This window comes from Sminthopsis crassicaudata, chromosome 1 (assembly GCF_048593235.1).
Source record: "Sminthopsis crassicaudata isolate SCR6 chromosome 1, ASM4859323v1, whole genome shotgun sequence".
In the NCBI taxonomy this organism is placed as follows: Eukaryota; Metazoa; Chordata; class Mammalia; order Dasyuromorphia; family Dasyuridae; genus Sminthopsis; species Sminthopsis crassicaudata.
The window spans coordinates 402,634,152-402,655,771 of NC_133617.1; the positions used below are offsets into that span (position 1 = coordinate 402,634,152).

Below are 21,620 nucleotides of genomic sequence, written 5' to 3' on the forward strand. Positions count from 1 at the left end.
TCTCTTCCACCTGTGATATTTTATATTAGAACCCAGATTATGAAATTAATCTAATTGAAATAAGTGAAAGTGTAATTTATCTTTTTCCAAATTAAAATTTTGAAATAATAACATATTTGTTAAGTTTATGTTGCATAGACAAATTTTGTCCTTAGTTTTATCTCTTCCACAAATCATGCTCGAAAACAAACTTCTAGGGAACCTTCTTTTATTAGTAGTCCTCTTCCACAAAGTAATTCTGAGGATCAAATGGCTACTTCTTCCCAGCAACCACTGCTGTTTTTTTTTTTTTTTTCTTTGAATGGCAGACTGAATTCTACTTGCTAAACAGCTGAGTGACTCATAAGCTCCTAGAACTAAAGCGGGAAGTGATCTCAGGGGACAATAAAGTCCAAGCTATTTTTTTGTAGATGAGGAAACTGAGGCCCAGGGTAGACCAATGCTGGTAGTCAGCAGCACAGGTGAGATTTGAATCTTGTTTGTCTTACTCCAAAGCCATTTCCATTCCACTTCAGGCTTCTTTCCTTTGGTCATTGTACTTCGTGAAGGAGATGGAAAGGAATAAACATTTAATGAATAAGTACTTATAAGTATAAGGACTTTCAGGAAAATTTGTAGTTTACAACAAATACTCAAATAAAAATGAATCATGTAAAATGGGACCATAATTAAGTTGCATCTTTTTTTCCCTGAGGCAATTGGGGTTGCCCAGGGTCACACAGCTAGGAAGTGTTTGTTAAGTGTCTGAGGCCAGATTTGATTCCAGGTCCTCCTGATTTCAGGGCTGGTGTTCTGCCACCTAGCTGCCCCTTCAGTTACATCTTAAAAGATAATTGGTCTATAAATAGAGTCTTGGATAAATTTGGGTTCAGATCTTTTCTTTAATACTTCCTAACTTTGGGACCCTTAGGTATAACTTTCAATTTCTGTTTTGTCTTGGTCAATAATCTGGAACATATCTAAATATTGAATCTAATGACACAGGACCAGAGCTCGAATGCCAGCGAATAAAGCATAGTACCAGAGCAAAATTCATTTCAATTCTAGAACTATGATTGTGACACTAGCTGCATTAGTGGAGTGGAATCAATCACACATTGGGAATTTTCCACAAAAACCAACTCTTTCCTCCTTTCCATATTATGCTTAAAAATGTAGTTTCAGAGTCTTTTCTGCAAATAGGATGGATTTAGGTTGAAAATCAATACCTATTTTCATTTATTTTTTATTTTTTCTATTGTGGATATTTGATATGATACTTCTCAAAGGAGACAGAGAGAAAGAAAGGGAGAGGGAGAGGGACACAGAGAAAAAGCTGGCTGTTTAACAAGAGCAACAAAAAAGAGAAGAAATGCAAAAAAAAATTAAAAACTTTTGTTTTCATGTCTTTCCCTTTCTTTTAGTTCAGTCCCATTTTCCTAAAATGGGCTCCAATGGAGTTCTGATTTCTTTATCTTGGATAAATTCTTCCAGGAACATTCTGTCTTCAGCATAGCATAAATTCCTATTGAGGGGGATATTATTTTTTCAGATGTAATTTGTGACTTTTAGGATTTCTAATGTCCACTTCAGAAGTTGTACTTTTACTAACCTAATTAATGATGATGGTGAATATGATCCAGAATTATTAACTAGGACTTTTGTTACAACAGCTACTACTAGGTGTCTCTGCATCTTCCAAGATCAATCTCATCTTCATGTTAGACGTTCTTATTTCTTTTTCTCTAAAATTCCCAATAATTTTACAACTATTTCTGCTTTAAGGTATCTCGAATGAATATTTTGAAAGTCTTTGTGTTGCCTGATGTTTAACTTTCTTCCTTTTATACATTCACATTCATTACCTCTACTCCAGCCCTTGAGATCATCATTTTGATGTTGGGATAAGTGAGGAAATGTAGCTGCAGTCTTGTCATGTGCATTTTAGAATCAATAATATTACTGTGAAGCTCTAGTGTACTTTGTTGTTGATCATTTCAGTCATGTTCAACTTTTCATGATCCCATTTTTTTTTTTTTGGCAAAAATACTGGAGTGGATTGCCATTTCCCTCTCTAGCTCATTCTATAGATGAAAAAAACTAAGGCAAACAGGATTAAGTGATTTGTCCAGGATTACACAGCTAGTCAGTGTTTAATGTTTGAACTCAGGTCTTTTTGATTCCAGACTTGGCTAACTATGTACTGCATTACCTAGCTGCCTCAGATTATAAATAGATAAAGTGGTCCCTTTCCCCCGTATAAAAGTCTTTTTTTTCCTCAAAAAAGTGAAAATCTGTCCATCACGAAGGTAATAGCAAAGTAGTTGTGTAAGCATGCGCTTTCCACTTCCACCAAACAGCTATAAACATACAGAGTTCTCTTATTAACAATGCAATAAGCACCAATTTGTACCTTGTAATTACTTTGAAGATTATTTTCTATGATGAAGGAAAAATGATAAGGTAATGAGAACTGTGTTAGAGGATTGACATAAAATTATCAGTTTGAATCCCAACTTACCTGTGTAGTCTTCTGTGAGTCTCAGTTTTCTGACCTGCAAAGCAGTGGACATAAAATCCAGGTTTTTTTTTTTTTAATTTAAATACTATGAGTCAATGTTAACTAATTATCTCTTCTAAATTATTTTAAACACATGTAAAAGGAATCATCACAGAATAGGAGTAAAATGAGATATTTTCAATTAAGTGTCTGGCACATAACAGTACCATATAAATGTATATTGTTGCTGCTGCTGCTATTATTATTGTTAACTTATTTCTTCTTTGTTCTAAGTGAAGTAGCATGTATCCCATTATATGCTGCTGCACAATCAAGACAGTTTGGCTAGGGATACAAGTCTGGCATCCTTGTACATTGTAATCATTTCCAAGAAGATGCAGCCTGATATCAAAAATTCATTAATTCATTCTAGACCAAATTTCAGCTCCACTTTCTCCATGTATGTTTTTTTTTTATTTTTAAAATTTTCTTTTCCTATGGATCTGCTCTTATTTTGCCTTTTGTTTTTTCCCCACTTGTCTCCTTTCTACCTGAATAATCCAATGACTCTAGGATTCATGTCCATTCCCACAAAATCTCTTCTTATTAGGGAATTCCAATATTAAAATGACTTTGCCTAAAAGCATTGGGTGCCAGAGCCTCATTCCGAATTGAATGATGGGTAGGCATGTAGTCATTGTAACAATTTGCCTATAAGAAAGGATTTTATTTCATTTCCTGGGTTTACCAGACATCAGGTGACTTTTCCATGTTTCAAAAAACTGATTTCTTCATATTTAGAAGGTTCCTATGATGGATTTCCACATGCTCATTCCTGATGGGCAAATATGAAGCTCATTTTCAAAGTGTTTTTGACATAGAAGTGAGCACAGTTATTATACCAAATTTAACTATTGATATGAATGAATAAACTTCTATTAGATGTGTATATTTATCAATGGTTGAGTATTATATCTCTGTCACTCAGAAATGGGAAATAAATAAAGAAAATTGACTTCTACTTTTTATGAGTTGGATCCATTTATTTTCCAGTGGGTTCAGCCAGAATCACTGGCCTCCAAATAGATGCTTGTCACAATTTTAAAAGGGGCAACTATAGACTCTGGGAAGCCAATTTAATTTCTTCTTAGGGGACATCTTTTATCCCTGAAGCAATTTAAAGTTCTGACATGGAAATGTGCCAGAGTTCAAAACTTTCTGGTCCTTAAGGAATGATGCCCTAAAGGTCTAATTACATGGAACTTATTATGCTATTCCCTTTCAAATAAACATATTTCTGAAGCTACATTTTGGTCTCAATCCTCAAAAACCAATCAACAATTACATTCAATAAACTGTGACTACTACATACCTACTCTGTGGTTTGACTACACATATACTGTAGTAGATTGTGTGGTAGTTTTGGATAACAAGAAGTCACCCTAAAATTAACAAAGAAATTGTTCCTTTGAAGCATCAAAAACTTTTTCTTTAGTAGGGGCAATTAAGTATTTCTTATAGTTTTAAAAGACTTCTATGCTTTTTCTTATGTACCTCTGGACCCATTTATCCATATCTTGTTATATTTAAAGCATTTCTTTGAGATGCGGTCATCTGGTATAGTGAAAGAAAATACTAGTCTTGATCTTTCCCCTATTTCCCTGCATTCATTTGGCTCACTAGCTTATAGTGCTTGCCTATGTGAAAGAGAATAACTATTTATATAGAAATCTAATATGTACCAGGTGCTGTGCTTTACAAATATTATCTCATTTGATCTCAACAATTCCATAAGAAAGGTTTTGTTATTATTTGAATTTTAGAATTGAGGAAAATCAGGCAAAATTACATATAAGTGACTTGTCTAGTGTCACACAGCTAGTAAGTATCTGAGGCTTAGAACTAAGTGTACCATCTAGCAGCTTAGCAGCAAAGCTTTTCCTTAAACTTGGAAAGTCCACAATATCATTGGGAAATGAAATTTGGGTCATATGATTGAGGAAAAGGATATTAGAGGAAGATATGTATACTGTGTTTTTGAGGAGTAAATGTTCATCTATCTTTCACTAATATTTGAAAAAATTGGAAAACTCTGTGGGTCAGTCAGTAGGTCAAAAAAGCATTTATTTTCAGGCTTTATTTTGTCTGCATTGAGATTAGGACTAGGTATTCCAAGAAAAGCAAAAATATCACTTGACTTCAAGAAATTCATATTTCAAAAGATGAGACTGACATGAAAACAACTAGTTACATACAAGTTATATTCAAAGTAAATAGAGGGAACTCTTAGAGGGAATGGATTAGCAATTGGTGGGGACTAGGAAAGGTTTCCTGTAGAAAGAGGCATTTGAGGTGTCTTAAAATGAGTTATGAATTGTCTTAAGGAGGCTAGGAAAAACAATATGCAGAGATGAGACGGAAAAATATTTTTATTTTGGGGAGTAGTCAGTGCAAAGGGGGCATAGAGTGCTCTGTTTGAGGAACAGCTTATAGAGTGCATGGGAAGAAAGCAAAAAAAAGCAAGAAAAAAGGAGAGGTAGGAATGATTCATGAAATGAAGATCTTTAAATGCCCCAAAGAAAAGATAATATTTGATTCTAGATGTAGGGAGCCTAGATGAAAATTAACTCAGTAGAGATTATCATAGAAGATGGGAATAACTTGTGATGCAATTTTGCTAGTCAAAAGTATATTAGTTGATGTTTTTGTCACAAATACTGATCATATTCTAGAATTTTTTCCCTAAGGCAATTGGGGTTAAGAGACTTGTCCAGGGTCACACAGCTAGGAAATGTTTCTAGAATTTTTTTTTAAATCAACTAATTAAAAACTAAAATATAATAGCAAGAAAGTGATAAACAAAATCAATGAAACCATTTAATTGATAAATAAAAAAGTATGAGTATTTTATGAAAACAAAAGTAGACAAACCACTAATTTGATAACGGAAAACAAAATTATCAAAAATAAAAAAGACATGAAAAAGGAGAAGTAATACATGAAGAAAAAAGAAGCAAAATTATGGGAAATATTTTGCCCAATTATATTTCAACAAAACTAATAACCTGATCTCAAAAAATTTTTAGCAAAAAATGAATCTTTATTATCTCCAAGTATACATGACCAAAAGGATTTGCTAGTGAATTCTATCAAACATTGAAAGAACAATTAACTTCATTGTTATTATTTTTTGGGGGGTGGTTGGGGATAGAGATGGGATAGAAATCTTCTTAACTAAAGAAAGCTTTCTATGGCACAAATATGAGCTTGATATAGTAGGTAAAGGTAAAGCATAAAAAGAAAACCACAGATTAATATTTGATGAATATCAAGGCAAAATATTTTAGAAATTTAATAAAGAGGTTGTTATTATATTGCTATGTTATATTGTATTATTATTTCATATTTATTATATTTATGTTCATATGTTATGTTAGAGAGTATATACATTATGATGAATTTGATTTATACTAAGAATGCAGAGTTGATTCACTATTAGGAAGACCACAATACACAAAATTAATTAAAAACCTAGAAAATAGCTATATCATTAGTTCTGAAATAATTATAAATTTAACATTATTATAAAATAGATTCAAAGAAAGTTTGCAAAAAATACACTCAATTCATATATATATATGCTTATATATAAATATTTTATTTTATTTCAATTGCATGTAAAATGATTTTTAACAGTTTTAAAAACATTTAAATTGCAAATTTTATTTCCTTTCCTTCCCTCCCCTATCTTTGAGGAGGTAAACAATTTGGTAAAGGTCAATACATTAGCAATTGGTGGTGATCAAGAAAGGCCTTCTGCAGAAGGAGCTATTAGAGATGTCTTAAAATAAGATTTGAATTCCTTAAGTAGGCTAGGAAAACCAATATTCTGAGATGAGGAGGAAAAGTATTTCCAGAATGGGAAATAGTCAGGGCAAAGGGGAAATAGTGTCATGTAAAATGAAGCAGTCCTGCAAAAATATTTCTATGTTAGTCATGTTGTGAATAAAAACACTGACCAAACAACTCAAGAAAAACAAAAAAAAAAGTTTTAAAAAATATGCTTCATTTTGTGTTCAGATTGCATCAGTTTTTTCTGGAGGTGAATAGCATTTTTCATCTTAAGTCCTTCAAAATTGTCTTGGGTCATTGTGTTACTGAGTATAGTTGTCATTCACAGTTGATCATTATATAATATTACTGTTGCTGTATACATTATTTTCCTAGTTCTACTCACTTCACTTTATATCAATTCATGTAAGTCTTATCAAGTTTTTCTGAAAGTATTATGCTTGTCATTTTTTATGGCACAATAGTATTCCATCATGATAATATACCAAGCTGGTTTAGCTATTGTCCAACTAATAGATATTCCTCAATTTCCAATTCATAGACACCACAAATAGAGATGCTATAAATGTTTTTCTACATATCGGTCTTTTTTCTTTTACTGTGATCTCTTTGGCATATAAGTTTAGTAGTGTTATTGCTGGGTAAAATGGTATGCCCAGTTCTGTAGCCTTTTGGCCAGAGTTCCAAATTACTCTTGAAAATGGTTGTATCACTTCCCAAGTCAACCTAGAGTGCTTTAGTGTTCTAAATTTCCCACACTCTCTGCAATATTTGTAATTTTTCCTTTCTGGAATGTTTGTCATTTTGCTAGGTGTGAAGAGATACCTCAGAGTTGCATACTTAATTTGCTCACTTAATTTGCTTAGCGTACCATTCTTTAAGTCCTAATCATGTACCAATTTTGACCTTATTTTGGCATGGGGTGTGAAATGTTAGTCTATTGCTAGTTTCTGATATACTATTGTTCTGTTCCCAGAAATTTTTATCAAATAGTGAGTTCTTATCCCATAAGTTGGAGTCTTTTGGTTTATCAAACAGTAGATTATTATAGTCATAGTACAGATTACTGTGTCTAGAGTATGTCATATTATAGATTATTTTGTCTTGTGTCTAATTTGTTTCACTGACCCACAACTCTATTTCTTAGTCAGCACTAGATGGCTTTGATGATTGCTACTTTATATAATAGAATTTTAGATATGATACTTTTAAAATTAATTTTCTTGATATTCTTGACATTTTCTTTTACCAGATGAGTTTTGTTATCTTTGTTTTCTAGCTCTATGAAGTATTTTTTGACAGTTTCATTGGTATGGCACTGAATAAGTAGACTAATTTAGGTAGAATTGTCATTCTTATTATATTAACTCTGCCAATTGATAAAAAAAATCATTATTTTCCCAGTTATTTAAATCTGACTTTATTTGTGTTAAAAGTATTTTGTAATATGTTCATACAGTTTCTGGGTTTATTTTAGGCAGTAGAGTCCCAAATGTTTAATTTTGTCTAAAGTTATTTTAAATTGAATTTCTCTTTCTATGTCTTGTGCCTGGGCTTTGTTGGTAACATAAAGAAATGCTGATGATTTATATGTTTTTTTTTTAAACTTGCTATAGTTGTTAATGGTTTCAAGTAGTTTTCTAATTGATTCTCTAGATTCTCTCAATATACCATCATATCATCTGCAAAGATTGATAGTTTTATTTCCTTATTATCTACTCTAATTCCTTCTATTTCTTTTTCTTTTCTTATTATTAAATCCCACATTTCTAATACAAGATTGGAAATAGTGGTGATAATGGGCATCCTTTTTTCACTCTTGATTTTATTGGAACGGTATCTGGCTTCTTCCCAAGAGACGCAGTTTATCATTTTAAGGGAAACTTCACTTATTACTATGCTTTCCATTGGTTGTAATAGGAATGGATACTGTACTTTTTCAAAAGCTTTTTCTTCATTTAATAAGATTATCTTATAATTTCTGTTAGTTTTGTTATTGATAGTCATACTGATGATTTTCTTGATATTGAACCAGTCCTTCATTCCTGTCATAAATCTCACTTGATTATAGTGTATTTTCTTGGAAATCTCACTTGATTATAGTGTATTTTCTTGGTGAAAAGTTGCTGTAATTTCTTTGCTAATATTTTATTTAAATTTTTTGCATAAATTTTCATTAGGGAGATTGGTCTATAATTTTCTTTCTCTGTTTTGGCTCTTCCTGGTTTAGACATTTGTATCATAAAAAGAATTAGGCAGGACTTCTTCTTTGCCTATTTTTCCCAAATAGTTTATATGGTAATGGGTAAAATGATTGTAGAATTCACTTGTAAATCCATCTGGTCCTGGGGATTTTTTCTTTGGGAGTTCACTGATGGTTTGTTCAACTTCTTTTTCTAAAATGGGGTTATTTAAGTAACTTATTTTCTCTTCTCTTAATCAGGGAAATTTATATTTCTGTAAATATTCACTCATTTCAATTAGATTGTCAGATTTGTTGGCATACAGTTGGCATACACAAAATGCTCCTAATTTTTACTTTAATTTCTTCCTTATTGATTGTAAATTCACACTTTTCATTTCTGATGTTGATAATTCATTTTTCTTCCTTTTTTCTAATCAAATTAAAAAAAGCTTACCTGTTTTGTTGCTTTTTTCATAAAACCAACTCTTACTTTTGTTTATTAGTTCAATAGTTTTCTTACTTTCAATATTATTAATCTCCCCTTTTATTTTCAGAATTTCAAATTTGTATTTAGTTGGGGGTTTTTAATTTGTTCTTTTTCTAAATTGTTCTCTATCTAAATTTTTGTAAGATTTTTTTAACCTCCCTAACTTTCTTCTTATTTATTTTGTATTTAGATTTATCTAATTCTGAGAGGGGATATTGAGGTCCCTTAACTAGTATAGTTTTGCCTAATTTTTTCCTGTAACTGGTTCTTTCTTTCTTTCTTTCTTTCTTTCTTTCTTTCTTTCTTTCTTTCTTTCTTTCTTTCTTTCTTTCTTTCTTTCTTTCTTTCTTTCTTTCTTTCTTTCTTTCTTTCTTTCTTTCTTTCTTTCTTTCTTTCTTTCTTTCTTTCTTTCTTTCTTTCTTTCTTTCTTTCTTTCTTTCTTTCTTCCTTCCTTCCTTCCTTCCTTCCTTCCTTCCTTCCTTCCTTCCTTCCTTCCTTCCTTCCTTCCTTCCTTCCTTCCTTCCTTTCTCCCTCCCTCCCTCCCTCCTTCCCTCCCTCCCATCCTTCTCTTCTTCCCTCTCTTTGAGAACATACATAGAAGAATAAAGAGACCAGGAGAGTAAAGGCTTTCCTTTTTATGCCATATGAGAATCAGTTAAGGAACTATTAATCTCAGGGAAGATTAGACCTGATGGAAAACATGATAAATTCAAGTACTTGAAAGGTCTTCACATAAAAGAGACTTTGTAATATTTGGCTTCAGAAATCAGAATTTGGAACAATGGCTTGACATTGCAATAAAAGGTGAATTTTTACTTCATGTAAAGAAAAAGTTCCTAGTAATGTGCATAAGTATATTGCACTCTCGTGTGAGATGAATTCTGAGGAATTATATCACTTCTTTCCAGATGCATTTTTTTGGAGACACTTTTAATGTGAGTTGTATCTGTGATTTTCTCATGAATATCATCATCTGATAATCAAACTGGTATGTGTTTACCAAAGGTGCTTAACAGTGTTGCAGAAAAAAATGTCCAAGATATACAAATGGAAAAGCAATTCTTCATTTTGACATTGCAATTCCCTATATGTTCCTGAATTTCTATGGAATTGTGTTGATTATATTATAATACTTCTCAATAAAATCCTCATTCTTTCAATAAAAAGGTCAAGTGAGTAATAATCATGGGAAAAATATAGTGGAAGAAAAACATGTTTTTCCAATATATAATGCAGAGTGGGACAGGTTACTTATTTTGTAGTAATTAGCACAGAAGTTAAAAAAGCCTAGACAGACATGATCAATAGACAACGAACTAGACCCAGAATTGAATAGAAGGAGATTGCATAGGATTTTAAATTATCATTGTGAGAAAGTGTCCATAGGCTTCACCAGATTTCCAAAGTGGACCATGATACAAAAAGTTTAAAATTGGAGATTTACCTTCTTTGGTGGGTGACATCTTATAAGAAATCAATCAGTCTTTAGATTGGTGATATCTCATAAGAAACCAGTCTTTAGAGTGGTTTTTTTCTTGACATGGAAAAATATGGATATGTTGTAGATAAGAGAAAATTGCAATATGGGAAGATTTCAGCTCACCATATAGACAAGTTCCTAATAGATAGAAAATATACAAAATAAACTTTGAAGTAATGATATCCCTGATTAGTTATACAGTTAATGGGGATGTTGTAGAATGAGTGAAAATATAGGTTTGGGACTATGTGATCATTTGCTGAGTGGGTTGTAAAGGAGATAATTTTATTGTGAGTTGCACTCAGTTTCTTCTGAGGTTCCTATTAAACTTAAAGTTCTGAAGTTATCATAAAATATTTAACATGCATACAATAAAACCATAAAATATACCATCACATATGTAACTTGGAATTCAGCAATATTCTGAACATTATGAGAAGTTAACAGAGACATGATTACCAAAAGTATTTGTGTGTCACAGAAAACAATTTATACAATGGACAAATAGGAAAGTAATCATTTATTGATATTGTGGTTCTTTGTATGATTCTGTATGCATATGGGATTGTGCTGATTGTATTGTGCCTTGCAATACTTACTGCAATCCAAATCCATTCAAGAAAATGGTTAAAATGATTAGTAATAGATATGATAATATAGTAGATGAAGAACACACTTCATAGTAGTTATAATATGTAGAGGGATGGGTAATCTTATATTTAGTGATTCAGTATATAAGCTAAAAAGCTTGGGCAGATGCAACAAATGTACAATGAACTGGACATAGAGCCAAATAGGAAGAGATTAGGTTGGATTTTAAAACATTATTCTGAGAAGAGGTCCATTCGTGCTACCAAACTTCCAAAGCAGCTTGTATTACAGAAAAGTTTAAGAACTCCTACTTTAGGAAGCTCAGGTATATAAAAGATGAAATTTGGCATTTCCATTTATAGTAGGTGACATCTCATAAGAAATCAAATGATATGAAAAAATATTGCTTTTTTGTAATGATGGAAAATATGGACATGTTAAAAGACAAGAGAAATTTTCAATAAAAGATTTCAGTTAACAGAAAACTTCCTAATAAACAAAAATGGAATAAATATGGAACAACTTGCTCAAACGTTTCTCCTTCTAATTGTAGAGTTATTGGGGATGTTGTATACAAGAGTGAATATGCTGGTGATTTTGGACTACCTTACCTTTGAAATCCATTTCAGTTCTAAGATTCTATCATTTAGTGATATTTTATCATTAAATCTTCCATCACACTATTCAAATGAACTTGATACATAGTTCATTTTTTTCTGCCAACCTGTATTTGGTGAGGTGAGATTTATCTGCTTACTCATATATTACTCTTAGCAAGAATTGGATCATTATGTAGAATAGATTATTAACTTATTATTAGTAAACATTTTTTAAAAAGGAAGTGGTAACCACAAAGATTATGTTTGGTTAACATCATTATTTTATTAACAGAGATTCTAGAATTTTAATATTGTGCTACAATGTGAATGGCATGGCATGTTGTATTACAGAGATATTCTTAATACAATTTGCCTTGGTCAGACAACCTCTATAATATTGTACTAAGCATTAGTCATAATATTTTAGGAAGGAGTACTTATATATTATATTTTATAATAATATAATATTATGTAACATTATATTATATAATATGATAAAATATAAATAATATTTTATGAAGTGTACAAAAGAAGGTGAGTATAATGATGAGGATATTGAGCTAAAGCCATTTGAGAATAAGTTGAATAGAGAGTGTGTTGCTTTTATTAAAGAGGGGACCAAATTATCTTCAACATTTCAAAGAAGTGTCAGATAGGAGATAGATTTGTATCAAGTGAATCCTTTGAAAAGATTAAGGACTAATTTACATAGTATTTTGTTCATTTCTGTACTTCTTTCTTCAGTGCCTAAGACATACTCAGTATTTGGTTGGTGTTAATTTACTGATTAATTTCTTCAGAAAAAAGGATGGAAGTATGAACAAACAAAGGAAGTTGCAAAAACAAGTTGCAATCTGAATTTCCTCACATTGTTTTTTACTTAAATACTTAGAGGATTTTAGCTATCCAAGTTAGAATTTGTTTTAGTAGATAGTGAATTATTCTGAATGTAGGTTATGAAATAAAAGATGAAAAAACATTTGCTTGGTTTATGGTAGACTGGATCCTTGATATAATATGAGATTCATTAGTTGGCTGCTGAGAGCTTTGCTAACTTTCACTTGATTATATAATTTATCTATTTCATAAACTTCTGGAGAATTGAAAGTATTTATATCTATACTTTTCCAAAGACTTAGTTCATTGGCCACTGTCAGTAAATGTGTTTATATGATGAATATATAAATATAATCCACAATTTTATAAAGAAATCTTAAGATTTTAACAACTATTTCTAATAAATCAGTGAAATCAGAAATTAGACATTTGGAAGTGACAAATTGACAAACAAATATAATTTATTAACAATACAAATTTTTAGCAGTGTGTGTATAAAATTTAACAAAATTCATCACCAAGCCCAGCAAATAAAGGAGAGGTGGATGTGGGAGATTAGCAGCCCTAACAGTAGAACTGTGCTTCAGAAATGTTTATTCTGAATGAAAAAAGATGAGGATCTCTTGTGAAGTTTTTTTTTGCCACTCAAACTACTGATATCAAGAAATATTGGTTCGAATACAAAGAACAAGGTTCCTAAAAACAAAAGAGGCCAAATGTCGGCTTTCTATTTCACTTTCTCCTTAAGTACAGATTTCTGATGAACACTTTCTTCACACCTTGTTTTACCTCCTTGTTTCTTAGGCTGTAGATAATAGGGTTCAGCATTGGGGTGATAACCCAGTAAGACAACCCAAAGAGTTCATCAAAAAGCTTAGTGTCTTTGGACTTGGGCTTCATGTACATAAAAAGAACAGAGCCATAGAACAAGATCACTACTGTCAGATGGGCTGAACAAGTGGAAAAGGCCTTTTTCCTTCCTTCAGTAGATTTAATTCTGAGAATAGTGGAGATGATAAAGACATAAGAAAAGAATATAAACAGCAGAGGAGTGATTAAAAGAATAATGCTTGCAATTATCATAATAAATACATTGAGGGAGATGTCTACACAGACAAGTTTGAGAAGAGCAAGAATTTCACAGGCAAGGTGGTCAATAATGTTTTCACAAAAAGGCAATATCAGAACAAGCACAGATTGTGTAAGGGCGACCGAAAATCCTAGTGTCCAGGTCCAAGCAGCCATCTGTACACAGAGTCCCTTGTTCATGATGATGGTGTATCTCAGGGGATTGCAGACGGCTACATATCGGTCAAAGGCCATTACTGCCAATAGGAGACACTCAGTGGACCCAAGTCCAAGAAAAATGATCATCTGCAGGGCACAACCAATGAAAGTGATGGCTTTTCTTTCAGATGTAAAGCTAACTAGCATTTGAGGGATAGTGGAGGATGTGTAGCAGATGTCCAGAAAGGAAAGGTTCCCAAGGAAAAAGTACATAGGATTGTGGAGGCGAGGATCCAGAATGCTTATGATAATGAGGATACTGTTTCCCAGAAGAATCACCAAGTACATCAACAGGCAGAGTACATAAAGAAACATCTGGAGGCTGGGGTAATTAGAAAGCCCCACCATAAAAAACTCTGTCACAACTGTATAATTATCCTTTTCCATGTTATTGTATTTAGGTCACCTAAAGAATTTAAGAAAAGAGCTCACATAAATTGCCTTAAGTAATAGATTTATATTTGTATTTTTTAAAACTTTTCCTCTTTTATCCACTATATTTTATTTTATTTTTATTGACAAGTTAAATCTATTTATATATAAACAAAATGAACAAACAAAACTAAGACAAGAAAAGTGGTATGCATGTCATGACTGAAAATAAGGCAGAGTGAGGCAAAAAGTGCCAACTCCTTGGCAATTATCAATAAATGAAGTCTCTCAACTTCTCAGTAAGCCAAAAGACCATCAGGTATAGTGACCCTGACTTTTTTTTTTTTTACACTTTTTCTGAGAAGCACAGAAGAAAAAATTGGGTGCATCACAGATAAAAAACAGTATTTTTGATTGCACAGCTAGAATCATCCCAGTCAGCAAAGCAATATTCGTTGAACATCTGGGCCTCACAACAACCATTCTTTCCTTCCTGCTATCAGTAAAAGTTGATTGAGAGAGTTCTTTGTGAAACAGATAACACACTTCCTTGATATGGAGGGATTTACAGAAAAGTTAAACTTCTGAATTTAAGAAATAATTTATTTCCACTTATGGTCCAAGAAGAGTCAGTGGTATAGTAATAAGAGATTTCCTTCAATTAAAAGTGACTTATAGGGAAACAGAACTCTTAAATTTAAAATCGCAATTTTATTTTAATAAAAATGTTTGAAAAAGAAAACAACTTTAAATTTAGCTTAGATAGGAAGACTGAACTTTTAATTGTGTAAATTTCTAAAATTGAACTAAAAGACAAAAAACATAGCTTAGGCAATTACAGAATAGATAAATAAGAGAATGGAATAAAATCCTTATTTCATTTCAGCAAGTTGAAACAAAAATGAACTGTAAATTATTCTATATTCAAAATGGCAATGTTATTTGCCATTGTTATAATGAAGTCAAAATAATTGTATATTGGCTTGACATAGGCATCCCTCCATATCTTCTGATTTTGTGACTTTCATGCTTCTCTTGGTGGACTAAAACATTGCTTAATTTTAGATCACTATAATCTATGGTTCTGTATTTAATTTAACTCAAGTCAACACACTGTTTTTGAAAGTCTATTACCAATAAGATCTTTACTTGATCCTAGGGATATAAAAATGAAAGAAAACATATTTTGACTTGGAATAATTTATAATCTAATTTGTTTGGTGGTTTGTGTTAGGGATAAGATGTGCATGAAAATAACCATAATATGACATAATATTGGATCCCTAATGCCTTTCTTGTATCATGGATCCCTTATACATTCTTAGGATAATGTTTTTAATTGTATATAATACAACGGATTGGATTCCAAAGGAAACTGCCTTAAAATAATTATGAAAATATTGAAAACATATTCAGAAACCTCTGGTTAAAAAGCTCTGATCTATAGTTTTGCTACAATAACAATTGCTAGTAGTGACTCTGACAAAGTAATAAGAGAAATTTGAGGAAGAAATGATCACTTTGAATTTGGAGGTTGGGAATGAGGAAAAGAAAAATGAATTTTTGGATAAGGTTATACCAGAATTGCTCTTGGGAGGGAGAAATTTTGATTGGCAGAAATAAATAGGAACCATCCATTCTACATAAGTGGGATAGAGTGAAGAAAAGCAAGACTGGGTAAAAATAAAGAATAGTAAGTATTCCACATTATTAGGAATGAAGAATATGGGAAAGATGTGACTGAGGAAATGTTGATTAGGTAATTTGGAATGATCTGTGGATGACGTTTCATGACAGTCAAAAGAGGCAAAACTTTATTTTGTAGGCAATCACCAAAGATTTATCCTTTGAGAACTTATAGAATCATAGCAACACAGTAAGAAAAATGTTTTTGTGGAGAAGCTTTTATAAGGTGTTACATATATATATATATATATATATATATATATATATATATATATATATATATATATATATATATATATATATATATATATATATGTAAAGTAAGAGATTAGAGTCAGAGAGTGATGACTAAAGGAATGAATCTCTAGTGGGAATAAAGATGAAATCAAGAGCACAGAAGGGACAGTTAACCAAAAATAAGAAGAGAAACTTCTTCCTTTGACAGCATATTGAGATGAGAGTCAAGCACAAATTAAGACATTATTGCAATAGTCTAAGACAAATATAGTAAGAATAAAAATGATGATAATATAGAACAGAGTGGATGGATGTAAGATAATACAGAGTTCAAATTGAAAGTACTCAGCAACTAATGTGTGATGGAATAGAAGAATTATAAATAATCAAATGGGGTCACGGATAGTCATGAAAACTACTGAACAACAATAATAAATGGACCACTTCTCTAAATAATGTTTTTAAATGGATAAATTAAGACACATTGGATTACAAAGGAAATTAATTATATTGAAGTAAAGTTGTGAAAGTATTTTTAAAAATCACAAGCCCTAAATTTACCCAGGAATCCTTTAGGAATCTGTGTTTTCCAGGTAAAAGCCTCTTGTTTAGAGAATTCAACTGCAGCAAAGTTGTGGGGAAAGAAGTCAGATTATTAAGGTTTTAGGAATGATAGACAAAATTTTCAGACTCTGATTTTAAGAAGTTTGCCAATGCAGAGGGATAAAACAATAGGAAGAGGAGTGGCAGGAAATGTTTTTTCTTTATTTGTAAAATATGAAGAAATAAAGATTTTTTTGAAGACAGAGGAGTCCATAAAAAGATGAATAAGAGAAAAGTTGATTGAAGGAGGGAGATCATTGGCAATGATACCAATACCAAAGGAAGAGGAATTGAACTTGGGAATGAAGGAGGAAAAAAATTGCTGAAATTTTAACTGGATTAGCTTTATGTATATCACAGTCTAAGTATAGTCCACTCTTTTTTGTATAAAATGATTTAATATTTTAATCTTACTTAATCAGTAAAAAACCCCCCAAACAAACCACTTTGATGTGGGCAAGGGCTGGTGTTATTATTATTTTACATGTGAGCAAATACAAATTAGAAAGATGAAATGCCTTCATAAATTAAGTCACAATTTCATCTTCAACTTTCTTTGGTATTTTATTGGAAGAAGTGTTACTTCAGAATTCTCTGACAGGCCTTCTGCTTATGCTATTGATACCATCTTCTCCTATCCCCTTTCCAAAGTCTTGCTTCCTCATCAATGAGTACCAATTTATTTTCTTCTCTCCATTTTTACTTAATCCTTTCACTGAATCCACTGAATCACTGAAGGATTTCAATGAAATCCTTCTTATCTGCCAATGTGGTTAGGTCTCCTGTATAACATAGGAAACTACTATATGGTTTTGTTAATTTCTCAGTCAACTGTTTTTTTCTCCTTTACCAGTCAACTTTCTACTGTTATTAGCAAAAATTTATTCCTGGTCTTTATCCTACATGTCTTGTTCATGTCCCTTGATTGAATGCCTATTTAAGATATGTCTTATTTCTATACCTTCATGTTAGTACATTTTTAATGTAGCCCAACTAACTCTGTCAATCCTAGCCCCTCCAAAGCCAAAACAATACAAAAAAGTAATATCACTGCTTCTGACCAATTCCTCTATAGTCTTAATTTAATATATTCTCTCCATTTTAATAGATGACAGGATAATTTACAATCTTATACTCTTCTGTAAAATTGGCAAATATAGAGCCTGCTTCAGTTAATTGTAAGGATCACTTGAGATAAGATATGCTGTTTCATTGCAAACTTTTAAGCATGATATAAATGCTATTATGATGCTCATTACACTTACCTCACTAAGGCGTTCCTTTTTAAAAATAAATTTTCTATTTTTTCCAACACTAGACCATTTCCTTAAACATTTTTGAGAAGCAAGAACTAAAGAGAGTAACTTTTTCCTCCCTAAGCTCTATTAAGTAACAGTGACCATAGAATAACAAAATATTATAACCAGTAGAAGCCATAGATTATACTACATTGAATGCTAAACCTAGAATGCATTAACTTATGTAGAAAGGAAGAACTGAGAATGTAGAAGATATAAGAATGTGGAATATAAAATGAAAAACCTGAAAAGAAATTAAATGTTAGATGTAAAAGAGACTTCCCCAAAAAACATTACATAAAATGTGACAGCTGAATGACACAGTAGAACACAAATTATAGCATGGTGGAGTTAAAATGTGATTAGTCTATAGAATGCCAGAGCAGGAAAGAACCTTAGAATCAGAATTTGAAGTTTCAGGAAAAGAAATCTTAACTCTATTCTTTTTTTTAAACAACAGATTTAATTAATGAGAACTGTGCCTCAGAGGGAAGTTAAGGTAATTCAATAACATTGATGGAAGTGAATAAAGAATGATTTGCTGTTATAATTATTCATGAGTGAGAGAGACAGATTTCAAATTACTAGATTCTTTTTGATTCAGAAGAAAAAAATCTTCATTCCTCTCTCTCAGTTTGCTTTGAAGTTTCTTTGCTTGGAGTTTTGGAGTTTAGATGACTTCCATATTAGGTTTTTTTTTTTTTTTTTTAATATAGTACGACCTGTCATCCATTCCCATTCTTATCTACATTTTAATCTTAATTAAATTTACATTTCTAGTCCATACTAACACTTTCATCTCTGAACAGCACCCTTCCTAGGGCAGTACCCTTGCTTACCTTTTAGCTTAGATGTGTCTTCATCTTTTCCTCCATTATATAAAGTCCTTTAACTGCTGTTTTTTAGTTTTGTGAACAAATAAAAAGCCACTTTATATATTTAAGAAATACTTTAGTGTCTTTCAATATTATTAAGCACATAGATACATATTCTGCATGTAGCTTTTCCTAGACTTTTATGATTATATATCGAATTAGCTGCGATTGATTCTACAAAAGCTTTTTTCCCCTCCCCACCAACTTTTCTTGTATAATTTTCCCTATTGCATACTGTCAGACAAATGGTTACATTTCTACAATTCAGTAGTACAAAAATTTTTTGCCAGAATTAAGAGAGTTTTCCAACTTTTACTCTTTACTGATTATATTTACTTGTGTGGAAAGAACTCCTCTGTTTCTAGTTCTTCATTTCATGCCTACTCTAGCCTGCAACCTTGAAATATTTCAAGGGCTCAATTATTAGAGGTGTATACCAATTTGCCCCTCCTCCAGTTTTCTCTTCAATGTTCTTAGGGACTATGTAATCCCTGAAGTAATTTAAAGTTGTATGGAGTAATTGTGCGGGATTTAACAACTTTTAGAAGGTCCTAAATCCTATACTGTCCTAATCACCTTATTTTATCAAGCTTATTAACCTTCTAATTCTAACCTTTCTATCTATGTTTTTTTAAAAACTCATTCCTTTCTCTAGTTTTTGCTCCATTAAATATTATAATTCATTTTCTATCTCACCATCTCAACTGCTTCTTTTGTCTGCAAAAATGTTCACATCTCTTCTATCCTATAGAAACTTTTTCCTTAATTATGTTAAGGAAGTCAAGGAACATTAAGGTATATTTATTTATTTATTTTATTAATTTTATAATTATAAGATTTTTTGACAGTACATATGCATAGATAATTATTTACAACATCATCCCTTGTACTCCTTTTTGTTCCGAATCTTGCCCCTCCTTCCCTCCATCCCCTCCCCTAGATGGCAGGCATTCCCATATATATTAAATCTCTTATAGTATATCCTAGGTACAATATATATGTGCAGAACCGAATTTTGTTGTTGTTGTTGTTGCAAAGGAAGAATTGTATTTGGAAGGTAAAAATAACCTGGGGAGAAAAACAAAAATGCAAACAGTTTACACTCATTTCCCAGTGTTCCTTCTCTGGGTGTAGCTGATTCTGTCCATCATTGATCAATTGGAACTGGATTAGCTCTTCTCTATGTTGAAGATATCCACTTCCATCAGAATACATTCTCATACAGCATTGTTGTTGAAGTGTATAATGATCTCCTAGTTCTGCTCATTTCACTCAGCATCAGTTGATGTAAGTCTCTCCAAGTCTCTGTATTCATTTTGTTGGTCATTTCTTACAGAACAATAATATTCCATAACATTCATATACCATAATTTACCCAACCATTCTCAAATTGATGGGCATCCGTTCATGGAAGATTAAGGTAACCACTCTTGATAAGGGGTATCAGATCTAGTTCTGCCATGAATCTATGACCCTAAGTGAGAAGGAACCAACATAAACTCGGTGAATGTAGAATCAGTGAGCAGGAATGGTGCTGACTGCTGGCACTTAGTGGAGGGCAATGTTGAGCTCTAGGTCACATGAGAGAAATGAAGGAGCTGCTGACAGTAGAGACCCAATTCTTTATATTCCAGGACTATAGATGATTGTAGCAATGAACTGCTACAAAATGAACAGGCAGAGAAACAACCCAACTATAAAAAATTACTGGAATATGGAAAACTGGGATTCATCTTTAGAGAAGGATGATGTTTAAAAAAGCTTCTCCTAACCCCAACAAACAATATCAAATGATAACCTACTTCAAAAGAATTTATAGAAGAACTTTAAAGACTAAAAATTAATTGAGATAACGAATAGAACCAGCTTTACCCAGTGAAAGAACTATGGGAAATGATTGTGAACCATATCTCATTTCCAATCCCTCTGTTTATACCTGCTTGCATTTTTTATTTCCTTCTCAGGTTAATTTTACCTCATTTCAAAGTCCAATTCTTCTTGTACAGCAAAATAACTGTAGGGATATGTATACATATATTGTATTTAACATTTAACATGTATTGGTGTATCTGCCATCTGGGGAAGGAGTTGGGGGGAAAGGAGGGGAAAAGTTGGAACAGAAGATTTTATAAGGGTCAATGCTGAAAAATTACCCATGAATATATCTTGTAAATAAAAAGCTATAATAAAAAATTAATTGAGAAACACTGAAGAAAAACTAAAAAAAAATCCAAAAAACCCAAATATATCATTTAAAATAAATCAACCCAGATTGTTTAGCCCTATTTTGTAGCCCTTTGATCATAGTTCCAAATTACTCTTGAATATGGTTGCATGAATTCCAAAATCCACTAACAGTGCTTTAAGTTCCCAATTTTTCCAAATCCTTTCAATACGTGGCATTTTTCTTTTCAGGCATGTTTGTCATTTTGATAGGTGTGACCAGATATTTGCCTTAATTTGCATTTCTCTAATCCATAGTGATTAAGAACATTTTTTTCCCAAGTGGTTATAGATAACTTTTATTTCTTTGTGTGAAAAATGCCTGTTTGTGGGAAATGACTTGTATTCTTATATTTGACTCAGTTCTCTATATATTTGAAAAACGAATTCTTTATTAGAGAAATTTGCTAAAACAGTTTTTACAATTATGACTGTTGTATATTTCCTTTCATTCCATTTCTCCTTGTTTATCTTTGTTTATTCCCTAACTATTCCCTTTTTCAATAAGATAAATCTTTATATATGTCAT

At 31.7% G+C, this 21,620-nt stretch overlaps 1 protein-coding gene across 1 annotated transcript; it reads right to left on the minus strand.

Moving 5' to 3' along the window:
- Positions 1 to 13,242: 13,242 nt before the first annotated feature.
- Positions 13,243 to 14,184, minus strand: LOC141550116 (olfactory receptor 13D1-like). Its single transcript, XM_074280397.1, has one exon. The coding sequence runs from the start codon at positions 14,182 to 14,184 to the stop codon at positions 13,243 to 13,245; it is 942 nt and encodes a 313-aa protein (XP_074136498.1).
- Positions 14,185 to 21,620: the final 7,436 nt, after the last annotated feature.

Excerpts from the sequence above, each read along its gene's own strand:
- LOC141550116 (XM_074280397.1), bottom strand. The coding sequence starts at position 14,184 with ATGGAAAAGGATAATTATACAGTTGTGACAGAGTTTTTTATGGTGGGG.